This window comes from Dreissena polymorpha, chromosome 9 (genome assembly GCF_020536995.1).
Source record: "Dreissena polymorpha isolate Duluth1 chromosome 9, UMN_Dpol_1.0, whole genome shotgun sequence".
Taxonomy (NCBI): Eukaryota; Metazoa; Mollusca; class Bivalvia; order Myida; family Dreissenidae; genus Dreissena; species Dreissena polymorpha.
In genome coordinates this window covers 33463241-33483416 of record NC_068363.1, presented here as the reverse complement: position 1 = coordinate 33483416, position 20176 = coordinate 33463241, and the positions used below count along the sequence as shown (strand labels likewise).

Below are 20176 nucleotides of genomic sequence, written 5' to 3'. Positions count from 1 at the left end.
GATCGAAGGACCTCATAAACTTTGAAATACAGACACTTACTTGTCCGTCCGCCCTATAATTTGGCTTGTTTATCATCAGCAACATAATTTTATAAAATTTTAGACGGTTTGTCATTGACCTCTCCATCTGCACGCTGTGTGCCTTTGATACGTATACGATTATTACACTGCGTAATGCCATGTCAGCGTCTGACGTATGCTTAAAACATTACTAGCATTGCACATAGTTTGCTCATACAGAATCACGTGTTCGTCGTCCAAAGATATAATGATCACATACATATTAACAAATAAGACAATTAACTTTAAATTACAAATAGAAGTCATTTACTGTTAAAACATTGCTTATACAATTCTACAATCAAATATGCATGAAGGATTGCCTCGAAATATTTATTTTAAAAAATACTACTTGTTTGTGGATTTTTAAAAAAATATTTTTTACAACTGCTGCAGTAATCAAACGTTTCTTGATTATGAAAATTTACATTAAGGTATGTCATTTAAGATTTACATAAAATAACTGGGCATAATGCATGTGCGTAAAGTGTCGTCCCATATTAGCCTGTGCAGTCTGCATAGGCTAATTAGGGAGGACACTCTCCGCGTAAAAAGATTTTCGATAAGAAGGGACTTCCTTTAAACGAAAAATACCATAAAAGCGGAAAGTGTCGTCCTTGATTAGCCTGTGCGGACTGCACAGGGTAATCTGGGACGAAACTTTACGCACATGCATTAAGCCCAATTTTCTCAGAACAAGACACAGTCTGCACAATCGCGCATCTCGCCAGGAGATACCATGTCCGCTGTAAAGTCAAGCAAGGTTATGTTATTTTATAACCGGGCAGGGAATCTTTTATCAAGAATATGCGAATGCGCAGGCTGGTCTGGGGCTACGTTGGCCGTATATGGCGTAAACGCCATTTTCGCATGACGCGGCTCAGATAGTGTTTAATAGACACGTTTGTTTAATCGAGATTTAGCCAACCAAAATAAGAACCCGCCGATGTAATCGTTTAATGTTCTCGTACGAACAAATAATCGTACCTTAATTAGACCCTTTAATGATTTAGCTCCCTCCATTATTTACTCTTCCTACAACCGAAAGGGTATTTATTCTAATGATCGACGAAAAAATAACTCATTTAACATTAGAAAACAAAAAACAGGACGTCACAAAAATAAACATTATAACGTCATTAAATTTCGCATAATTTATGTATTCCAGGTGTGCAAATTTAACTATTTTTTTCTTCTTTGCATCGTCAATTTCTTTTTGAAAAGCATACAATTCCATAAGTTAAACATGAACTTGCATGGAAGACAACTCTTTTTAACACAACACCGTTAACCGAACGTATCATACTACATGTAATTACTTTATTATGATAGGCCTGGTCATATTGAAATTAGCTAGCTTTATTTCTTGCAAAGAACGTCAATAAATGGCCTTTGATTAAAACTTAGTTACAAGTTATAGTACTGTTTAAAGTAAATTTATAACAACACTAGATATAACCGCAATGCGTATAAGAAAGACAACCCGTCATGTTCAAAGTCATCAATTTCAAACACGGTAAAGCCCCTTTTACTTTAAAATTGCATGTTACGTTCGACAAAGTACATAATAATTAGATTTCAAAGTTGAATTGAGCTGAAGAAGTTGCTTCGTCACTAACTAGCCCTTTGTTTACAGTTGACTATTTTCAAACAAATTGTCAATCATTCAAAAATAATGTTTGCAATCAGTTATTATAAAAAAGCATTCAAAAATAATGTTTGCAATCAGTTATGAAAAGCATGAAGCGTTTGTTACGCTTTCCATCGATAACTTAGATTTTTTTCCCGACGGTCAAGGTTTGCATCCCGATGCAGTATCACATATTGCTCATCATTTGTTATAATTTCAAATATTTCCAAATACATAGTTTTGCAAGAAAATAAAACTATTGCATCTCCAAACCGACAAAAACACAATGACAACAACGAACAAGTTCCTTTAAGTCAAAACTACAATCAAAGCAAAACAACGTAAAATGTGTGTGTGCTTTTTTCTACAGAATGCAAATCCGTATCTTATCAAGCCCGACACTGTCAGTGTAGCTCAGATGACGTCATCATTTCCTGCTGACGACGTATTCAACGCACATCACGTGAAGAAGTACTACATATTACTGGGTTACAATCGAGTTGAAAATTACAGGCAAGTAAAATTTCACCTGTGTCATTTACAACATCTATGTTTTGTCATTTGTATGTTAATGAAACGTTTTTTAACGTAATTTAAAGGGCTGTTTCGAGTTACGGGCTGTTAATTTTTTTTATAAAAAAATATGTTGTTAACCCGAATATTGATAATCTATCAGTATGTGCATGCTTGTGGGGTCGGCGCGCAACCTTGATTTGATATGTTTATACACAGCAAGAATCATTATATATAGATAATAACTTAATAGATTAGTAATACATTAAAACATTTGTGATACACGAAAGTGATATAAATGTTAAGAATATGGATATAAGATTTCAGATGTTGACCTCACATTTTAGACTTTTCAGTCATTACTTTTATAATTATTTTTTTAATTTATATGTGACAAGACACATAGGCAAAAACGTTTAATGAAAAATACAACACACTCTTAAGAACCAGTACTTATACATTCTATTTCGGTTTGTGATGAATGCGATTTAGTTTGTTAAAAAAGATAACCTTTTTCGAGCGATTAAACAATACATGACGTACTTGTTCCTACTGATATTATACGCGGCTTTAATATATTCATCAAACTGAAACTATGTAAATCTAATTATAGGCGACCTTCGACCACGTTAACCAGTTTTGCTTGAGTTCATCTTAAAACGCTACTAGACGCTAAATGTATCCAATATCAATGTCTGATTCCATTATACGATTTAGATACTGTTTTCACTGAATCGCGGATATGTTAAACACTTGCGCATAGGTTACACAATATCGGGTGTATGCTGCTAAGGAAATGAATGTTGAACAAGTACTTTGGCCCAAAGGCGGGAAAATATGTACTTGACAGAAGTCTTCACAGCCAATATGGTTTATAATGCCCATTCATTGTGCCACAATAACACCCACATATATGCGTATGCGTTTAAGTATTACGTAGATGTATTTATTTAGCATTTGCAAACTGATGTGGTCTTGTAAAGCATCATGCTCATATACATGGCGAAAAGCAAACATAGGCACGTTGATGTCGGTTTTTATTTTATATTAAAATAAACTATCCGATCGACAATAAAAACGTTAACGTTCAAATGTGAATAAAAGCCCACGACAGTTTCTCTGATGTCAGCACGGCTGATTGCAATCGAAGCTTGCTTGAACTGTGGTTCCGAGACAACCTATTGCGCCCAATTTGTATGCGTGGGCACATATTGCACTCTCCAAAGACAAGTCCCGCCCATCTCATGCCTTGATTGTCGGTTAGCGATGTGGAAGCTTCGATTGCCTTTGAAGCATTAGTGTCTGTGGTACGCATAGGTCGCATGGTATAGCAACAAGACATTGAAATGGATATACAGTCAAACCTGAATTCAGCGGTCAGTCAAGGGAAATGACCAAAGTGACCGTGGTCCACAGGTGACCGTTGAATTCGGATCACAAATATAAGATGGTTTGTCAGTTGGTAGTATTGCTACGTCGTTACCCCACCCAGTCGTTTGCATACAGTGTTAAACAAATGCTCATTGCCTTTAACTAAGCATAATATCATAATTTACTTACATTGAATAATACAAAATAATATCTTATAGATTGATTTAATTTCATATCGTAATTAAACTAAAGCAATTACTTTAGCAACGCTAGTATAATTGTTTACTCATGCATCTCGATCATTCAGTAAATAAAACTTGTCACGTCCGTACAAGTCTAAAAAGCGGATTCGCTTTCATAAACCGATAGTACGGTGATAATGTACCGTTCTAATTCAAAGAAAAAGACGCAAAAAGGTTGTTAAAATTTATTCGTACGCAAACATCACACAAAAAGCATTTGAATTCAACAACGTCATACAAAATACAACGCTTCAAACTCACATATGCATTCAATTCATACTCCTCCATAATTTCTCGCTTACGCTTAAGCACACTCTGCACTTGCGTACGTCCAACACAGAGCTCACTTGCTATTACACGCGAACTTTTTCCAGATTCAAACATTTTCAAACACTTGACTCGCTCCTCTAATGTGAGTAACTTACGTTTACCACTCATTGTTATTCCGTAATTTATTATTCCGATTGCTTTTTAAATTGTTGTGAACGCTAGAAAGCTCTTTTAAAGAGTGATCCGAAAATGTTATTTTATAATCGATACTCAATGTTGTAAGTACAATGTACTAATTAGCGGTCATTTAATTAGCGATTATTACTTTAAACGTGTCAAAATGTCTGACATATTTTCTGTTGAAGAAACCCACACAATTATCCCCGGAAAACAAACCTTCTCAACAATTTATTATTTGTTTTCTCGCAGCGGGCCGCTTTTATATTATCAAAGGCAATTACCGCTATCAAACGCTTTAACCGCAAAATAGACGGACTAATGATGTGCAGTGTTTTTAATTTTCGCGACTCGAGACGACTGACGCGTGACCGTTGATTTCAGTTCAAACATGAATTTCGGGGTTGAATATAGTTGCCGTTGGCCGTTATGGACAGGTGGCCGTTAAATTCAGGTGTAATATAGAGTATTTTTCGTCGGGGGGATTCCAGACTGACCGTTGTCTGCAGGTGACCGGTAAATTCAGGTGGCCGTTAGGTCAGTTTCGACTGTATTCAAATAAATATGTTTAACAGGAAATAGTCTTAAAAATTATTTAAGACACTTTACGATGAAGTATTTTCTAACGTTTTGTGTCTATTATCGGTAATTGTTGTAAATATTTTTACTTGCACACGGCAAATGCATTATCTTATTTAAAGACATGGCATATTAACATTTTGTTTGCAACGTTTATTCGCTGGTTTGCTGTGTCTTTACATTTAGATCTGAGTCGATTTTTAAATATCTTTTTTTGGACTATCACTTTTTCCAGGTAAATCTAGATCGTGCGAGGTGCGCTGGCCGCCATAATGATTTGGTTGGTCATACGTTTAAGGTCCAAATGACACTAAATCATAATAAATCAAATTGATTGAAGCTTTCATTTTGTTTTAATGCGAAATATTTGTTTCAGTTATGAATAATTGTGAACGTTTTCAGAAATATAACTTAAAATAAAACCATTGAAGTAAATACCACATTGTGATGTTATTCTACAAAGCCAGTGCTAATATTCAAAGACAAAACCACGTTTTTACTATTTAAGAAAGTTATCATCACTACATTCCATGGTAATAGGAATTAAAATTGCTTTTCGAAATTTAATACGAAACGCAGATTATCGACAACTTCATTAAAGGAAGCATCAAGCATAGATTTCACAAATAATGGGTGTACATCTATTTCCATACTGTATAGAGTTCGCTTTATCACATTAGATCAAAAACGTAATGTCTTCAAAGAAGAAATCGGACAATGGCATAGTGCACTCAACATGGACTGTGCTTCTTGATTGATTAAATCCGTAAAATGAACATGTCCCATTATTCTATTGACAAAGCTACGACATTTACGAGTTATGAATCATATACAATGTGAGTTTGTTACACCAAAGCAACAATCGACTTCTGAATATTAATATTTCGCAATACGTCCCTGGTGGATTGGTATGATGCTCATGTGTCGTATTCATGTCAAACAGCCAATCCAACGAAATAAGTCGAAAATGAAATCCACCGATTTTTATGAGCCACGTTCTTTGTAAACTCGCGTCTTGGTGTCGTGTGCTACTCAAAGTGTTATAATCTTTATGCTTTATTCTGATTCTCTGTGACCGATTCACACACACCACTTAAAGTTCCCACCCCGTCTTATCAAACTTCGTACGACATTCTCACCTTACGATGCAATTTTCGAAGCGCCATAAATATGTAACCGTCACTTTTATAATTACTTTTGTTGAACATTTCCATTTATTTCCAGAAGTAGCTGTTAGATATGCTTTATATTTGAAACATACAGATCATAATCACTTATATTTTTAAATTACAAAATTCAATCGTAAGTTAACATTGTCGTACGATCTTTGATAAGACGGACCCCAGGATTATCTCATAATAACAGCCAAGTATATGCATATGTCTAAAATTAACTTCACTCCTTCGACTGTACTATTACCGTTTTCATATGAACCTCGCTCTGGCAAAAACGGGGCTTAATGCATGTGCGTGAAGTGTCGTCCCAGAACACCATTTACATGGCGAACTAGCTTATCAGGGACGAGCCTTTCCGTATAAACTTGATTTGCGCTAAGAAGAGACGTCCTTTAAAAATTCATTTAAGCAGAAAGTGTCGACCCTGATAAGCCAGTGCAGGCTACACAGGTTACTCTTGGACGACACTTTAAGCTCATGCATTAAAACCCTTTTTCATATCGCGAGGCTCATATATATGAGTCGTGTTCTGAGAAAGTTGGGCATAATGCATGTGCGTAAAGTGTCGTCCCAGATTAGCCTGTGCAGTCTGCACAGGCTAATCAGGGACGACACTTTCCGCCTTAATTGGATTTTTGCTAAATAGAGACATCATTTAAACGAAAAAATGTCATAAAAGCGGAAAGTGTTGTCCCTGATTAGCCTGTGTGGACTGCACAGGATAATCTGGGACGACACTTTACGCACATGCATTATGCCCAGTTTTCTCAGAACGCGACTCATATTGTTCGACCTTTTGTCAGGTTCCTCGACCGCGAATACTACCCGCTTTCCCGGCTTTATGAAATGATCCAAGGACTTCACGTCAGTCATCTGCTGTCGCTGCAAATGAACCGTATCACATACACCACGCCGCCGGCCCCGTTGCTTTCTCAGTATGAACAGCTAAAAGAGGTAGACCTGAGACATTAATCATTCTTTGTTTGGTAGATTTTCAGTTCTCGGTGATAGTGTTGGTCGCATATTTACTCAAAGCAGAGAAAAACAAAATAACAATGCTAATTTTCACATATTAATGGTTTCATTTTCACAGATGCATAAACTCAACCTTAAGCAAAATAAAATATTTCAGAAAGCCCATGTTTTCTTGAAAAATACTTTTTTTTTTGAAAATATATTCTGTAAACAAAAATAACTTCCCCTACAAATACAAAAGACATGTACTTCGTCATTATAAAAAATCAGTAAATCAACATGATTAAGTAGTACTTAACCCTTAAAGCGCTGGAGCTGAATTTTAAAGGCCTTTGCAAACAGTTTGGATCCAGATGAGACGCCACAGAACGTGACGTCTCATCTGGATCCAAACTGTTTGCTATTCTGATAGTATTCTTTGAAAAAAATTCGAAGAAAATGCTAATTTTAGAAATTCAGCAGACGACATTTTAGCAGACGACAAATTTCCCAGCATGCAAAGGGTTAAAAGAAAATGGCACTGCTTTAAATTCACGGAAACAACCTTAGTTTTACAATCTTGTACAGTGTCTTAAAGAAACCCTATAGCTGGTAATATTAGAACCTCATTAGTAGTAAACTAGAGACTAGAAGATATTTTAACGTATTCATGCTCACGCACACATGTACACACACATAAGATCCTTTTCAGGGCACCTTCTGCAATGAGACTTCTGTTGACCGCGATTGCAGTACGGAATTCTGCGAGTGCGTCCATCGCTTGAAAGTTGACCTGAATGACGTCGTGGAACTGGTCCTCATTGCTGATGGCAAGCATGGCATGGGCAACCATCCTATGCATCTCCACGGGCACAGCTTTTACGTTCTTGGCATGGAAAGGGTAATGTTATTAATAGTAACGGCATTACTGTCTCATTTCACTTCTTGCAATAATTCGTGCATAGGGAACATCTAACGCCATGGGCAAATGAGCCCGATTATAAATTTAAGGAATGTACACATATTGCACTTTTTTCAACATATATTGATTATTGCAATTTCAATTCAGCCGTATAAATAAATGTGGATATATACCACCTAAAATATCGAATTGAACTCAATTGTGCGCATGCCGTTTCATGATGTGTTTTAGTCTGAATGTTACGTGCGGTCATAGAGGGAAATAACAATTTGTGTTTTGTTTTCGCTGCACGAATAGCAATGACGGTGTTAAAAAAATTGGTACAGCGTTATCAAACGCTTTAATAGAATGATTAAGTGAATCAGAGTCGCAAAGAACGTACAATTCAAATGTTACACAATTACATAGTAAAACAAATGAAGTATAAATATAATCTCCACCAATGTTGCGATTACTTTTACGCCTACTATATCTATTTGAAAATACATAAATTAACCACTTTATATTGTTTACTTGTCCAAAGATAACAACTAAAGTCTACTGACAGGTAATCGTAATTGGCGTAATCGTTGTGATCGACATGATGTTATTTGCGTACTATCGATACACTATAGTAATAACACGCCGTGTATGCTATGTATATTATGGCGCATCGGGTCATTGTCGACATGAATCGGCCTGAAGTCACCCAAGGGTGACAAGAATCGGCTTCTAGTCACCCCCGGTAGCCTTCGAGCCATTTCAGGTCGACAATGACCCAATGAGCTATATTATGGGTATTTAGATTTACGTTATCGATCATCTTGTCACGTTTGCGCTTCATTAAATGCTAACCAGTTGAATACTCATTTCTACGATGATTCTCTTTATTAAGAGGTATTCGCCGTTAAAGGTTAATACGAAAATGATGTTGACATTTATTGAAAAATGTTTAATAATGTGTACAAGAATACAGATGTATTCCGTTGTTAGCCACGGTTTTAACGAAGTGTATACCGGTGAATATAGCTGGTATGGCGGACTGGCTGGCGAGCGTGCGGCGACAAACATGTGTTTGTCAAAAGCGTTAGTTTTCATTCGTAAAACTTGATGAAACTTTGTATAAAGAAAGACAGTCTTTATTTCAAGAATGTGATTTTAATTAGCTTAAGTCGGGTCAAGGTGAGAGTAATTAAAAGTATATAAACTGGTTTAACTCATTACTTGAGATTAATTGACCGTATTGCGCTTAAATTGTGTATGTAGATTGCTTAAAATCAGACCGAACTTGTGATTTGATAATTATTAAAGATTAAGTGATTGCAAAATGCTAATATTATAGAACTTTACATATTTATGCAATTAACTTTTGTCAATACGTCGGATTGCCGTATACATAAGCTTATTATTATCATTATACCATTTCTCCTTTGTAACAACATTGTTATTAATTGAAGATCACATGCTTGAAATTAGTGTTTATATTTTAATCTATTCGTGTACGTGTTTATAATAAATTTTATCATTGTTTTATAGGTAAATGACACCGTTGATAGATCTGAAATTGAGCGGTTGGACTCACAAGGAAAACTGCGCAGGAACGTCGAGTTTCCGGTACGGAAGGACACTGTTATCGTACCCGATGGAGGATACACTATTGTCCGTTTCAAGGCCAATAATCCAGGTTGGTTTACTCGTTCGCAGATAGTTTGCGATATTCTCTGATCAAGTTGTATCAATATGACAATAACGGACAATAATCAAAAACAAAACAACTGACAATGAACGTTGACAAAAGATCATTGTATTTTTTAGATTATTAACATGGCTTTCTTCTTCAGACAATAATCTCGATTGATACGCTGTAATGCTTGTATTTTTAACTTCCCAAAAACAATCATTTAAATGCTTATATGAAGTGTTATTATATAAATGTTTCTGGTCCATAACTAGTCCAAGACATCATTTCACAAGTAAATGCTATCTTAATTAGTTTAAGCGCTAAAAGTTCTTAAATTATTTTTAAACTTGAAATAAAACATGTTTTTATGTGACAAAATTGTAAGTCTGAGTTTCGCTTCGAACACTATTCAACATATCTTTGTGAATGTTTAAAACATTCATATTACATTTTTCGTAAATCACAATTACGACTCGATATTCGAATACGCACTTATGTCACTTGTTTCCAATTTCAATAATATGTAATTTACTTTGAATCCAATTTATTTTTAGTAACCATACATATAATATTGTAAACATCTGTATGGTTCTAGGTTTTTGGCTTTTCCATTGCCACATTGATTTCCACATGCATCTGGGGATGTCGATGGTTCTACAAGTCGGGGAGCCGAGGAAAATGCCGCTCGTTCCCCCGGGCTTTCCGCGCTGTGGCAACTGGGCCTACTCGGACGATGTGACCGCGCCATATGACATTTGTAGAACAAATGTTGCGACAAGGACTGCAATGCCTGCTGCAGTTGTTTTGTGTTTGATTACGCAATTATTGTTATAAATTTATAAATATACACATCTCGGAGCGCATACGATATCGATTTATAACACCAATGAAACATACATCCGTAGGCAACAGCCGCACTTAAATTATTTCATATAGCGTAGCCAAAATAGGTTTGCCTGTTGGTGTTCGATTTTGTTTAATAAGAAATTGTCGCATTTAGTATATTTTCTTAAATAGTAGTTCTAGTCAAAGCTAAGCACTTATTGGATCAACAAGATTGAATAAACAACATTATTATATATAAAAATCTGCGCTGTTTGCTTAAAGGAATTTTCAGTAAGTAATATTCTAAATATAGAAATAAATATACTAGACATCCCTAATTTTGGAAATAAATTGATCCAATCTAGAAAGATGGGAGAGTCCACTAGGCATAAATGGGTTAACGCTAGAGACAAATACATCAATTTCACTAATTTTCTTAGGGATTCATCCATTTCCGCGCATGCATTCATCAATCGCTGTTTTTGACCTACGTCAAAAGTTACCGACGACCTTAGAATGTAGATAGATTTGTGCAAACTTTTTGCGTACATTTGATTGAATTTCAGCATTAGAGTGTAAGTGTACAACTACTTATCTAATAGATTTACAACAGGTCTTCAACGCCGTGAGTTGTTTGGAGTTTTTATTTCAAATGAATGAAAAGACATTGGCCGTGGTCTGTGAAAAGGGGGTTAAATGAATGTTCGTAAAGTGTCGTCCCAGATTAGCATGTGCAGTCCGCATAGGCTAATCAGGGACGACACTTCCCGCTTTCATGGTATTTTTCGGTTACATAAAGTCTCTTGATGCGAAAATCCAGTTTAGGCCGAAAGTGTCGTCCTTGATTAGCATGTGCGGACTGCACATGCTAATCTGGGACGACAATTTACGCAATGCATTAAAACCCATTTACACAGAGCACGGCTCGCGTAATTGAAAACCCGGGAAATAACTCCATATCTTCTACACCCGTCATGTTTACAGTGCGTTACGGTTTATATAATGATTTTGTCTGGTACCGACTTGTTGGTTATTGAGTTCGTGTCATTATTCAACGACAAAGTGTCGCTTTGCTTTTCTATTCTACCTTTCATTATCGCAATTCAAGTTGGTTTACGCAATACTATTGAATTCGTAAGGCGTTTTAAATGATATATGCACAACTGTATTACCGCTCATCGCTTACAGGAAGTTTCTACTTAAAAACCTGAACTTATGTTAAGCAAATAATTAATATGTTTTATCATTATGCTGAGTATATTGTTGAATATCAACCGAAGTCTTATGTGAAGCAGTGAATAAATATGTTATAGCTGTACACTGAATACATTGTTTAATGCCAGATCAAAAACGTATGTAAAATTTTTGATAAATATGTTTTATATTCATGCTGTGTACACTACATAATATCCACCTTTTGTGAATGTAAAAAAATCCCCAACAATATGCGATGAAAGATAAACCGATCGTATTTATAACTTACATAATAGCGATCGAGATCTGATAAACCAGCTGTATTGTATGTTGTAGTAGCAAACACTTTTTAGATTTACTGATACTATTTAAATATGCTTGTGATATAAAAAAATATCATGATTATATTTAAGTGTTTACATTCTTGTATGATGAATTGAGACATTCGTTAAATATTAAAACACAATCTAATATTGCATTTTAAATATTCACTTATTCATGAAATCACACGTTTTGCTATTGTTTTCATGTTTGTTTGTATTGTTACGAGTGTTAATCGCTGTACTTTTAAGCGATGGCTGAAATCCGTTGCATGAACTTACTTTCTTTGTCTCGCGTGTGTTATGAAAACAAAAAATATCAAAATCTTACAAATTATTTGTTTTTTTATTAATATTGTTACTGTAATTATAATTTTTGTTATATTTATATCCTATTGTGAATCATTATATATGGAACTCTTTATAAAATAATACCACCACCAAGTTGCTTTATTATTATTGTGCAATGGGCTTCTTATGTTCGCTATAAATTGAATTATTGATATTTGCAATGTGTTTTTCTTTCTTCCATATGATTAATTGATGCACTTTTATGTGTGCATGGGGTTGCATATATATTAATCAAAGTACTGACAGTACATGTTTGACGATGCTTTTGAAAAGGATGGATATAAAAGCATCAATTTAATCTACATCACCACAATTTTGTAAGTGGATACGAACATTTTGGGTAAAAAAAAATGTGTACGAAAATTGTGGGTACAAAAATTATGCCAAAAAAAATTGGGTACGAACACAAATTTGGTTACGAAAAAAAAATTGGGTAGGAAAAAAATGGGTAGGAAAATAAATTTGGGTAGGAAAATAAATTTGGGTACGAAAAAACATTTCGGGGTACGGGGAAGTAGTACCCGTGGGAAACTTGACCCATTCAGCGAATCTGGGAGGCGGGTTACATTCTTGATCAAATATAACAAGAAACAAAAATATTCGACGTGTATTTTCTGTACCACTTATCTTAAAACACGTTCTGTTACAGTAAAACATTTGTGGATTATAACATTACGTTTCAGCAGATATATTCAAAACTTGACATGCTCTTTAATTACACCATGCTCTTAAATTTCACAAGTATATCATACCAAACTTTATATTTCGTTGTTTCCTTTCCTAAGTTAATGATAATTGTGTACGGATGTGATTTCACATGCCCATGTGTATGAACATATAATTTTTTATCTATTGATTATTGTTTTTTCTCTAATTCGATAAGCTTAGGCATGTTTGTTCGTTAAGTACGACAATACTTTTATGATGATTCCCGAAAGTAGGTATGAGCACATAGTCGTTAGAGCACTCGAATACGTGAGTTCGCCCATGAACACATGGTACGGTTAACTAAAACTCCGCGATATGACCTAATATGTGTTGAAAACAGAAAACAATATCCAACAAACGAATTAATTATCAAAAATAGCATGCGCACTGATGTGGCTCTGTAATTTCTGTTTGAAAAGTTTACAAGATAAGTATTGATGCAAAGCAGCAAAGGGCGTCGGGAATTTCGGTGTAAAAGGCACTCAATAAAGTTACATGGAACGATTTTTTTTCTACTGTAAATATTAATATATTGGCCGATTATTTTAAACAAAATAGAAAAAGATACTGGTATAACCATTATCTATAATTTTGTGTTATAACCCCCAAATAACCATTATTTATGATGTTGTGTTATAACCCCCAAATAACCATTATCTATGAATTTGTGTTGCAACCCCCAAATATTTCATAGTTCATTTTATTTACATTGGTTTCCTTTTTTTACTGGCATCCGTGTGCAGTTTTCATAAAGGAACAGAACTGTGTAGGTTTTAAAAAATCTGCTTCATCTTGTAAGCGTAATTTCATATTTTTCTCAACTTCAAGGGGAGATGATTCTGAACTTGTTCTTACGTTGCTCATTTACGATAGGGGTTGAGTACTCATTGATATGAAAACACTGTAAAAGTTTGAAAAAAAAATGAATGAAAACTGTAAATTGCATAAAGAAGCTGCATTTCACAATACTTTGAAATTCAGTAAAAGATCATAATAGATTATTGCTCCGATATTCATCATTTTCAATAGGGTTCGAGTAATACTGATATAAAAACACTTAACAAGTTTGGAAAGATTCAGACGAAAGTTGTGAAATCTTTTAAACAAGTGTAAATTGTTTATTTGGTCAAATTTAATAGAAAAAAATTCTGGACTTATTGTCCCGATGTTTCTCATTTAAAATGAGGTAAAATTGCTCATTGATATGAAGACACTGTAAGTTTGGAAAGAATCTGGTGAAAAATGTTGACATAATCACCTAACCAAGCAGTTTTTCACTTTTATTTTTAAATTCAAAGAGACATAATTCTGGACTTATGGTCCGATATTGCTCATCTAGAGTTTGGGTTGGGTCCACATTGATAAAAAACCTGTGCAAGTTTGGGAACAATCGGATGAAAATTTTGGACTTCAAACAAGGATTTCAAAATTTCTCAATTTCTATGGAAGATAACTATGGACGTAATAGCCGGATAATGCTAAAGGGCCCATACCACCTGGATAGTAATACGTGTCGCGCTTCGCGCTCTATATGTGGTTCTAAAAAAAAAATCCGAGGAGTGCTTTACTCTAGGGAAACGGGTTGCTGGGACACAGCTTCTCCTTGATAAGCGGCTGCTTCCTTCATCGCAACTCATTGTTACAATCAATAATACGTGTCGCGCTTTGCGCTCTATATGTGGTAGGGATAGTACTTAGGGCCTATGATAGACAACCATACAAATACATGAATAATATAACTTGTGATATTACGTTAATCTGACTGTGCATGAATGCCTTTAACCATTATATATATGCATAATCACAATATATAAATACATAATTGAATACATACAGATAAAGCATTAATATATACAGATATAATTTTCTTATATATAGATAAAATGTAAAAATAAACAGATACGAATGTATTATACTCATATAATATTCCATTATATAAAGACATTTCTTCTTTATATGAAGGCAAACCATCTTTATAAGAACATAAATCGTTATGTAATAAATATAAAATATCCATATATGTACATAAAATATTGAGAGATACAGATAAAAATGTATTATATATATGTATTATATCGAGATACATAGATATTATGTATTGATATGAAGATTTATGTATTTAAATATGAAGTTTAGACATTTATATACGAAGATGTTCGTTATTCATGCATTGGTCACTCATCATTATAAAAAGTTCTTTCATCATTATAATACTACGGAAGAGTGAACTTTACAAGCCTAATATATTTGCTTTAAGTCGCTCAAGTATCAAATCCTTATCCATTGTTGTGAAAACAATTTCCCGTGTGTAATAAAAGCTTCATATATTTAATGTTATCTTTATTCATTAACATTATATATATTGTTTACGACATTTTGTATTATTGTAATTAATTTGGATGTTCATCAGCATCTAAACGTAGTATGGATTTATGTAATAACGTAATTATCTTTATAAAACAACTATTTAGGATCATACAAACCATTAAAATCTTAAAGTACTATACAATTTATCTTTACGTGTTAAGATTACATATTTACATCAATTTATTTCAGATTTTTAACGTATGTTTCAAATTTTATCTACATATAAAGACGATGTGTTTATATAATTACGATTTATGTTTATATAAAGGTCTTTTGCGTTTATATAAACAAGTTTTGCCTATATATTATAATGAAAACATATCCGTTATTATTATTATATAACGATTTATGTTCATATAAAGATCTTTTGCCTTCATATAAAGAAATAATGCCTTTATACAATGAAAGAATATCTGTGTATAATACATTCGTATCTTTATAGTTTTACATTTTATCTATATATAAAAACATTATATCTGTATATATTAATGCTTTATTTGTATATCTTCAAATTATGTATTTATATATTGTGATTATGCATATATATAATTCTTACATGCATTCATGCACAGTCAGAATGACGTAATATCACAAATTTTGATATTATAAGACACTGAAGGCGTTCCATAAATAGCTGGACGAGATAGTTTTACGATCTTTACAGAAAATGCATCGTTACGTACTTCATCATATCATGATTACTAATTTCATTAAATTTTAAATACATTAATGGGTATCATCATACAGCAAAGTACTCCATGCCTAAAGCGATTTTAATGTAAAATACTTAAAACCATAACTAATTATACCTTATTAGATAATCGTTCTTCTTCTTCTTGAAAACAAACGTTTACGTGACATTGCGAAGAAGAAATGTCAGTGTTGTTTTTCCCAAAAGTTTGTATTCTGAGGGTCTTCCGTCACAGGAAAATAGCTTTTAGTGACCTGTCTTTTTAAGAGCTTGACAAAAGTGCACGCATTCCTTGACTACGGTTTTCCTATTAGTAATTTTAAGACTTTCTTTATTATTTGTAAGTGCTAAATAGCATTCGTGTATTTTAACGCACTATGTTTAGAGCATCTTTCATTAAAGGCCAGGCTAAATAATTCACACGGGTTTCATATAAAATAACATACAATTCATCCACTATGATTGCGTATTTACGAAAGTGTCACTCACTACTATAGTGCATATGTTTTCTATTGTTTGAGGGTTCAATGTGATGTACGACATTCATTAATGATTCATTAATGATTACCCCCATCAAAACGCCTGACATTTTTCATTCTAATGTTTTTGTGATGTTTTTGTGATGTTTTTGAACTGCATATGCTAATCTTGCTAGGCACATAACACACGTTGTTTTATCCCAGTTTTCACTCAATGCATTGAAAATGGTCCGCTATTCTCTTAAAAGCATATATCTATCGAACAGAAAGGATTTCAATATGCACTCGAAGTAATAGAATGTTGTACAAAAGAAATATCGACCTGGTTCTACAGGATTGTCTTTGTGATGTTAATAGCATAGGAGATACTTGAAAGGGGTCCTCGACATTTTATATATATATATAAATATATGTCAGATAATGAAAGAAAGACTATTGCAAGTTTATAAATAACTTTTATTCAGTGACATTGGTAGTTGAAGTTGCAGTAATAGTAATAGTAAATGTAATAAGTAGTAAGCTTAAAAGGTAGATCTCAAACAGAAACAATAGAATGTTTGCATGAATTTATTTATTCGGGCCTACTAGCGCGATTTTTTTTCAATATTTCTTATCTCAGTCGATGTTCCAGTTTCAAGACTTTCTTGATGTTCGTTGAATATCAAGAAAGTCCTAAAACTGGAACATCGACTGAGATAAGATCGCTTTTATGTGTATTGCATCTACATCGTAACGCAAAAAATCAGACTAGTAACTTTCTATGAAAACTTTTTTCTAATTTAGTTCTACATAAGCTCAATATAAACGACTTCTCATGTCATATTTGTTTGCATCCATACATGCAGCATGTTATACACCGCTTAGGATTTATTGTATCAATAGTTTCCGTACATTTTTCGTCGTAGCTGCCTAACCTAGGTTTTTAATTGTCGTTTGAAATACTGAACAAAAATCCCGCTAGTAGACCCTAATAAATATATGGATTTTTCGTATTTGTGAAAAATATCAAAACTGAGCGAAATAGAAAACGTGCAATCTACACGCGCAGAACAAAATTCTCATCCTGCATGGGCTAATTTGAAAACAATATGAATACATCTTTGCTTTTTGCACAATGTTAACGAGTTCTCAGCGTGACACTATTGTATCTCTATCATGAAAGCTTAGTGGATACAACTGTTTCACACTCACCGCACGAAATCAATACAGTTTATGTATGACCCTTTATTTTTCATATTTTCAGCACCAGCGTTTTCAGGGGTTTACACACGGGCTGGACAGAATGTAAACACAACGTTAAGAACTTTATTTTCTCAAGTTATTGAAATGCAAAAATCTTAAGAACATAAAAAGCAGTTTTTCTTGCAGTGTGTGCCGATATCGTAAAGTATACGAATAAATCATTGAACACGTCTGAAATCTGTGACAAAATTCCACGTTGCATGAAGCATAATCGTGCAGTACACAATGAATTTTTGAACAAGAACACAGTGTTATTAAATAAAGTAATTCTGATGTATTTCACATTGCCATAAGAAGCATAAAATCTGTCTTTTATGCACTTGTTGATATTCTTAAGAAAAATTGTATTACAAAGTCACTTACCGTTGTGTTTACATCCATTAACGTTTAAATGTGAACCCTAAAAAGTCACGTGATCCTGCACCCTGTTAATTAACATTCCATCTCGCACGGTATCCAGGTCACCGTGTTGTCAGCTTCTCTTTACATCTTCATTTTATCGCTTTCAATTTTACTAAGGCGAAACAATAATCCTGCAAAAGGATACCCCATAAAGGTACTCGAAATGGTTGCTTTTGTTAGAAAGACAATGTCACCGATTGATTCTAGGGATCGCAATAGAGCAGGCATAGATACCACTGGTCACATTCAGTAATGCCCAGGTAGTTCCATTATTGCCTCCCTATGTGGTGGCTGCGAAAGTTAGTCGCTGAGAACATGAACGCCGTTTAAAATTGCTAGTAAACGCATTGAAATAGTGACTATGCACTACGCTCTGTTGCTTATGTACGGGTATACGTGTTGCTTGTACAATTGACCAAGCCATAAGCCACGTACCATATCCAGAAAAGTAGTTTTAGATCCTATCATCTGGCAACATGGCATCAGAAATTGAAAGAAAGCGTTAAACATGTATATTGGACTCATCAAACTGCTACACTAAATTATGATCCTAGATACGCTATCGAAGTGGTTAAATGCATAACGATACAGAAACTAGTGAATAACTATGGACACACATTTTCTTGTTAAAATCGTGTCAAAACAAATATGCTATCTGCCTGAAATGTACTAGAGGTGAAACGTTGGCATTCTTTAAAAACGCGTTAATTTCCAAAATGAAGACCATTATGTCAATTTCGGCATGTTGTTTTTTATTTGTTTTTATACACGTTGAAGCCGTAACAGATGGGGGTTTTCAGTCACTGCTTGTCAGGCTTTCAGTGCTCGAAGAAAAAAAAAGCTGTTTTTGAAACGCAAAATAAGTTGTCACAAAAAAGAATCGCCGACTTAGAAAAACACAAGACATTGTCCAACAAAAGAGTCGCTTCGCTTGAACGAAAAATTGCATTATGTCACAGACGACAAGATGCGCTTGATACTATAAAGAAACTTTATGCAAACGAAATCGCGCTTAAAACCGACAAGATTCTGCCTGACGCAACCGCCACAACACATGGATACAGCAAGACTCTGCCTCACAGAAAAATCGCCACGCTCGAGAACAACTATACAGTATCACACAACCGGAGTGGTAAAGATGCTGGTTAAACTGCTGCATATGAAAATGCTGATCGGTCAACTGCTGGTACGTTTTGTTTGTTTTTCAATTTTACACATATAATTAAATTTCAAAAAAGAATTACAACTGTTCGTCTCAATATAAGTTTAAATAAATATTTTCTGGATAAATGTACATGGCTTTTGTTTAAATTTGTTCAGGTTTCTTAATATAAATGAAATAACAAATAATAAAAGAGAATGTTGATTAAATAGAATCCTTTAGAAAATTCGACAACGAATGTCTAAACATATTGATGTTTTGTTTCAGAACTTCAATCAAAACACAGACGATTTGTTGCAGAAGGGGGGACTGTGGCATTTTCTGCAATGAGAGACACTCAACAGGAGCATGTTGCAAATAATCAGAACATAGTCTTTGAAAAGGTCGTTACGAATGAAGGAGGCGGGTACCATCCAAACAACGGTGCCTTCATTGCTCCAGAATCCGGCTTTTACGTGTTATCATCTAGCACTATGTGTGCAACAAATGGGGAGGTTCTTGCTGCCATGGTTCATAACGGAAACATCGTCACGCGCATGTACTGCCATGGTGACGGTGGGAGACACGATCAAGGCAGTCAAACGGTGGTCGTACAGATGTTTGCTGGAGATTCAGCTGCCGTGAAAAACATTGATACGGTAAAAAAATAATATCTAGGGAAATTCGCAGTCGTCATTCAGTGGCGTTTTAGTATCGCTGCAATAAAAAGTGTAACCGACTAATGATATCTACCGTAGACATACTAATGATTACATGAAAATAAAAGTAATAATTCAAATCGACAACGCTCTTTTTTTTCTTCCTCATATCGTGCCTATCCCAAGCAAACACACTCTATTAATGAAATATATTGTTAAATCTGCAGTTCTCTTTATTTAAAGG

The 20176-nt window shown here is 34.3% G+C and overlaps 2 protein-coding genes across 2 annotated transcripts in view; both read left to right on the top strand.

Moving 5' to 3' along the window:
* The window catches only part of LOC127846776 (uncharacterized), a 33186-nt gene extending 20862 nt beyond the window's left edge, over positions 1–12324 (top strand). Inside the window, exons 8-12 of the mRNA XM_052378282.1 lie at positions 2061–2203; positions 6821–6971; positions 7684–7872; positions 9409–9556; positions 10149–12324. Coding sequence (XP_052234242.1) covers positions 2061–2203; positions 6821–6971; positions 7684–7872; positions 9409–9556; positions 10149–10387 — 870 coding nt within the window. The 3' untranslated portion in view covers positions 10388–12324. The remainder of the gene's footprint in view (positions 1–2060; positions 2204–6820; positions 6972–7683; positions 7873–9408; positions 9557–10148) is intronic.
* Positions 12325–18295: 5971 nt separating this feature from the next.
* Positions 18296–19944, top strand: LOC127845944 (uncharacterized). Its single transcript, XM_052377123.1, has 3 exons — positions 18296–18381; positions 19092–19264; positions 19562–19944. The coding sequence occupies exons 1-3, from the start codon at positions 18296–18298 to the stop codon at positions 19942–19944; spliced, it is 642 nt and encodes a 213-aa protein (XP_052233083.1).
* The last annotated feature ends 232 nt before the right edge of the window (positions 19945–20176 follow it).

Bases quoted from the DNA above. Each gene is read 5' to 3' on its own strand.
- LOC127845944 (XM_052377123.1), top strand. From the start codon at position 18,296: ATGGTTGCTTTTGTTAGAAAGACAATGTCACCGATTGATTCTAGGGAT. The intron at 18,382-19,091 runs GTAATGCCCAGG...ATTATGTCACAG, and splicing joins GATACCACTGGTCACATTCA to ACGACAAGATGCGCTTGATA. The intron at 19,265-19,561 runs GTAAAGATGCTG...GTTTTGTTTCAG, and splicing joins AGTATCACACAACCGGAGTG to AACTTCAATCAAAACACAGA.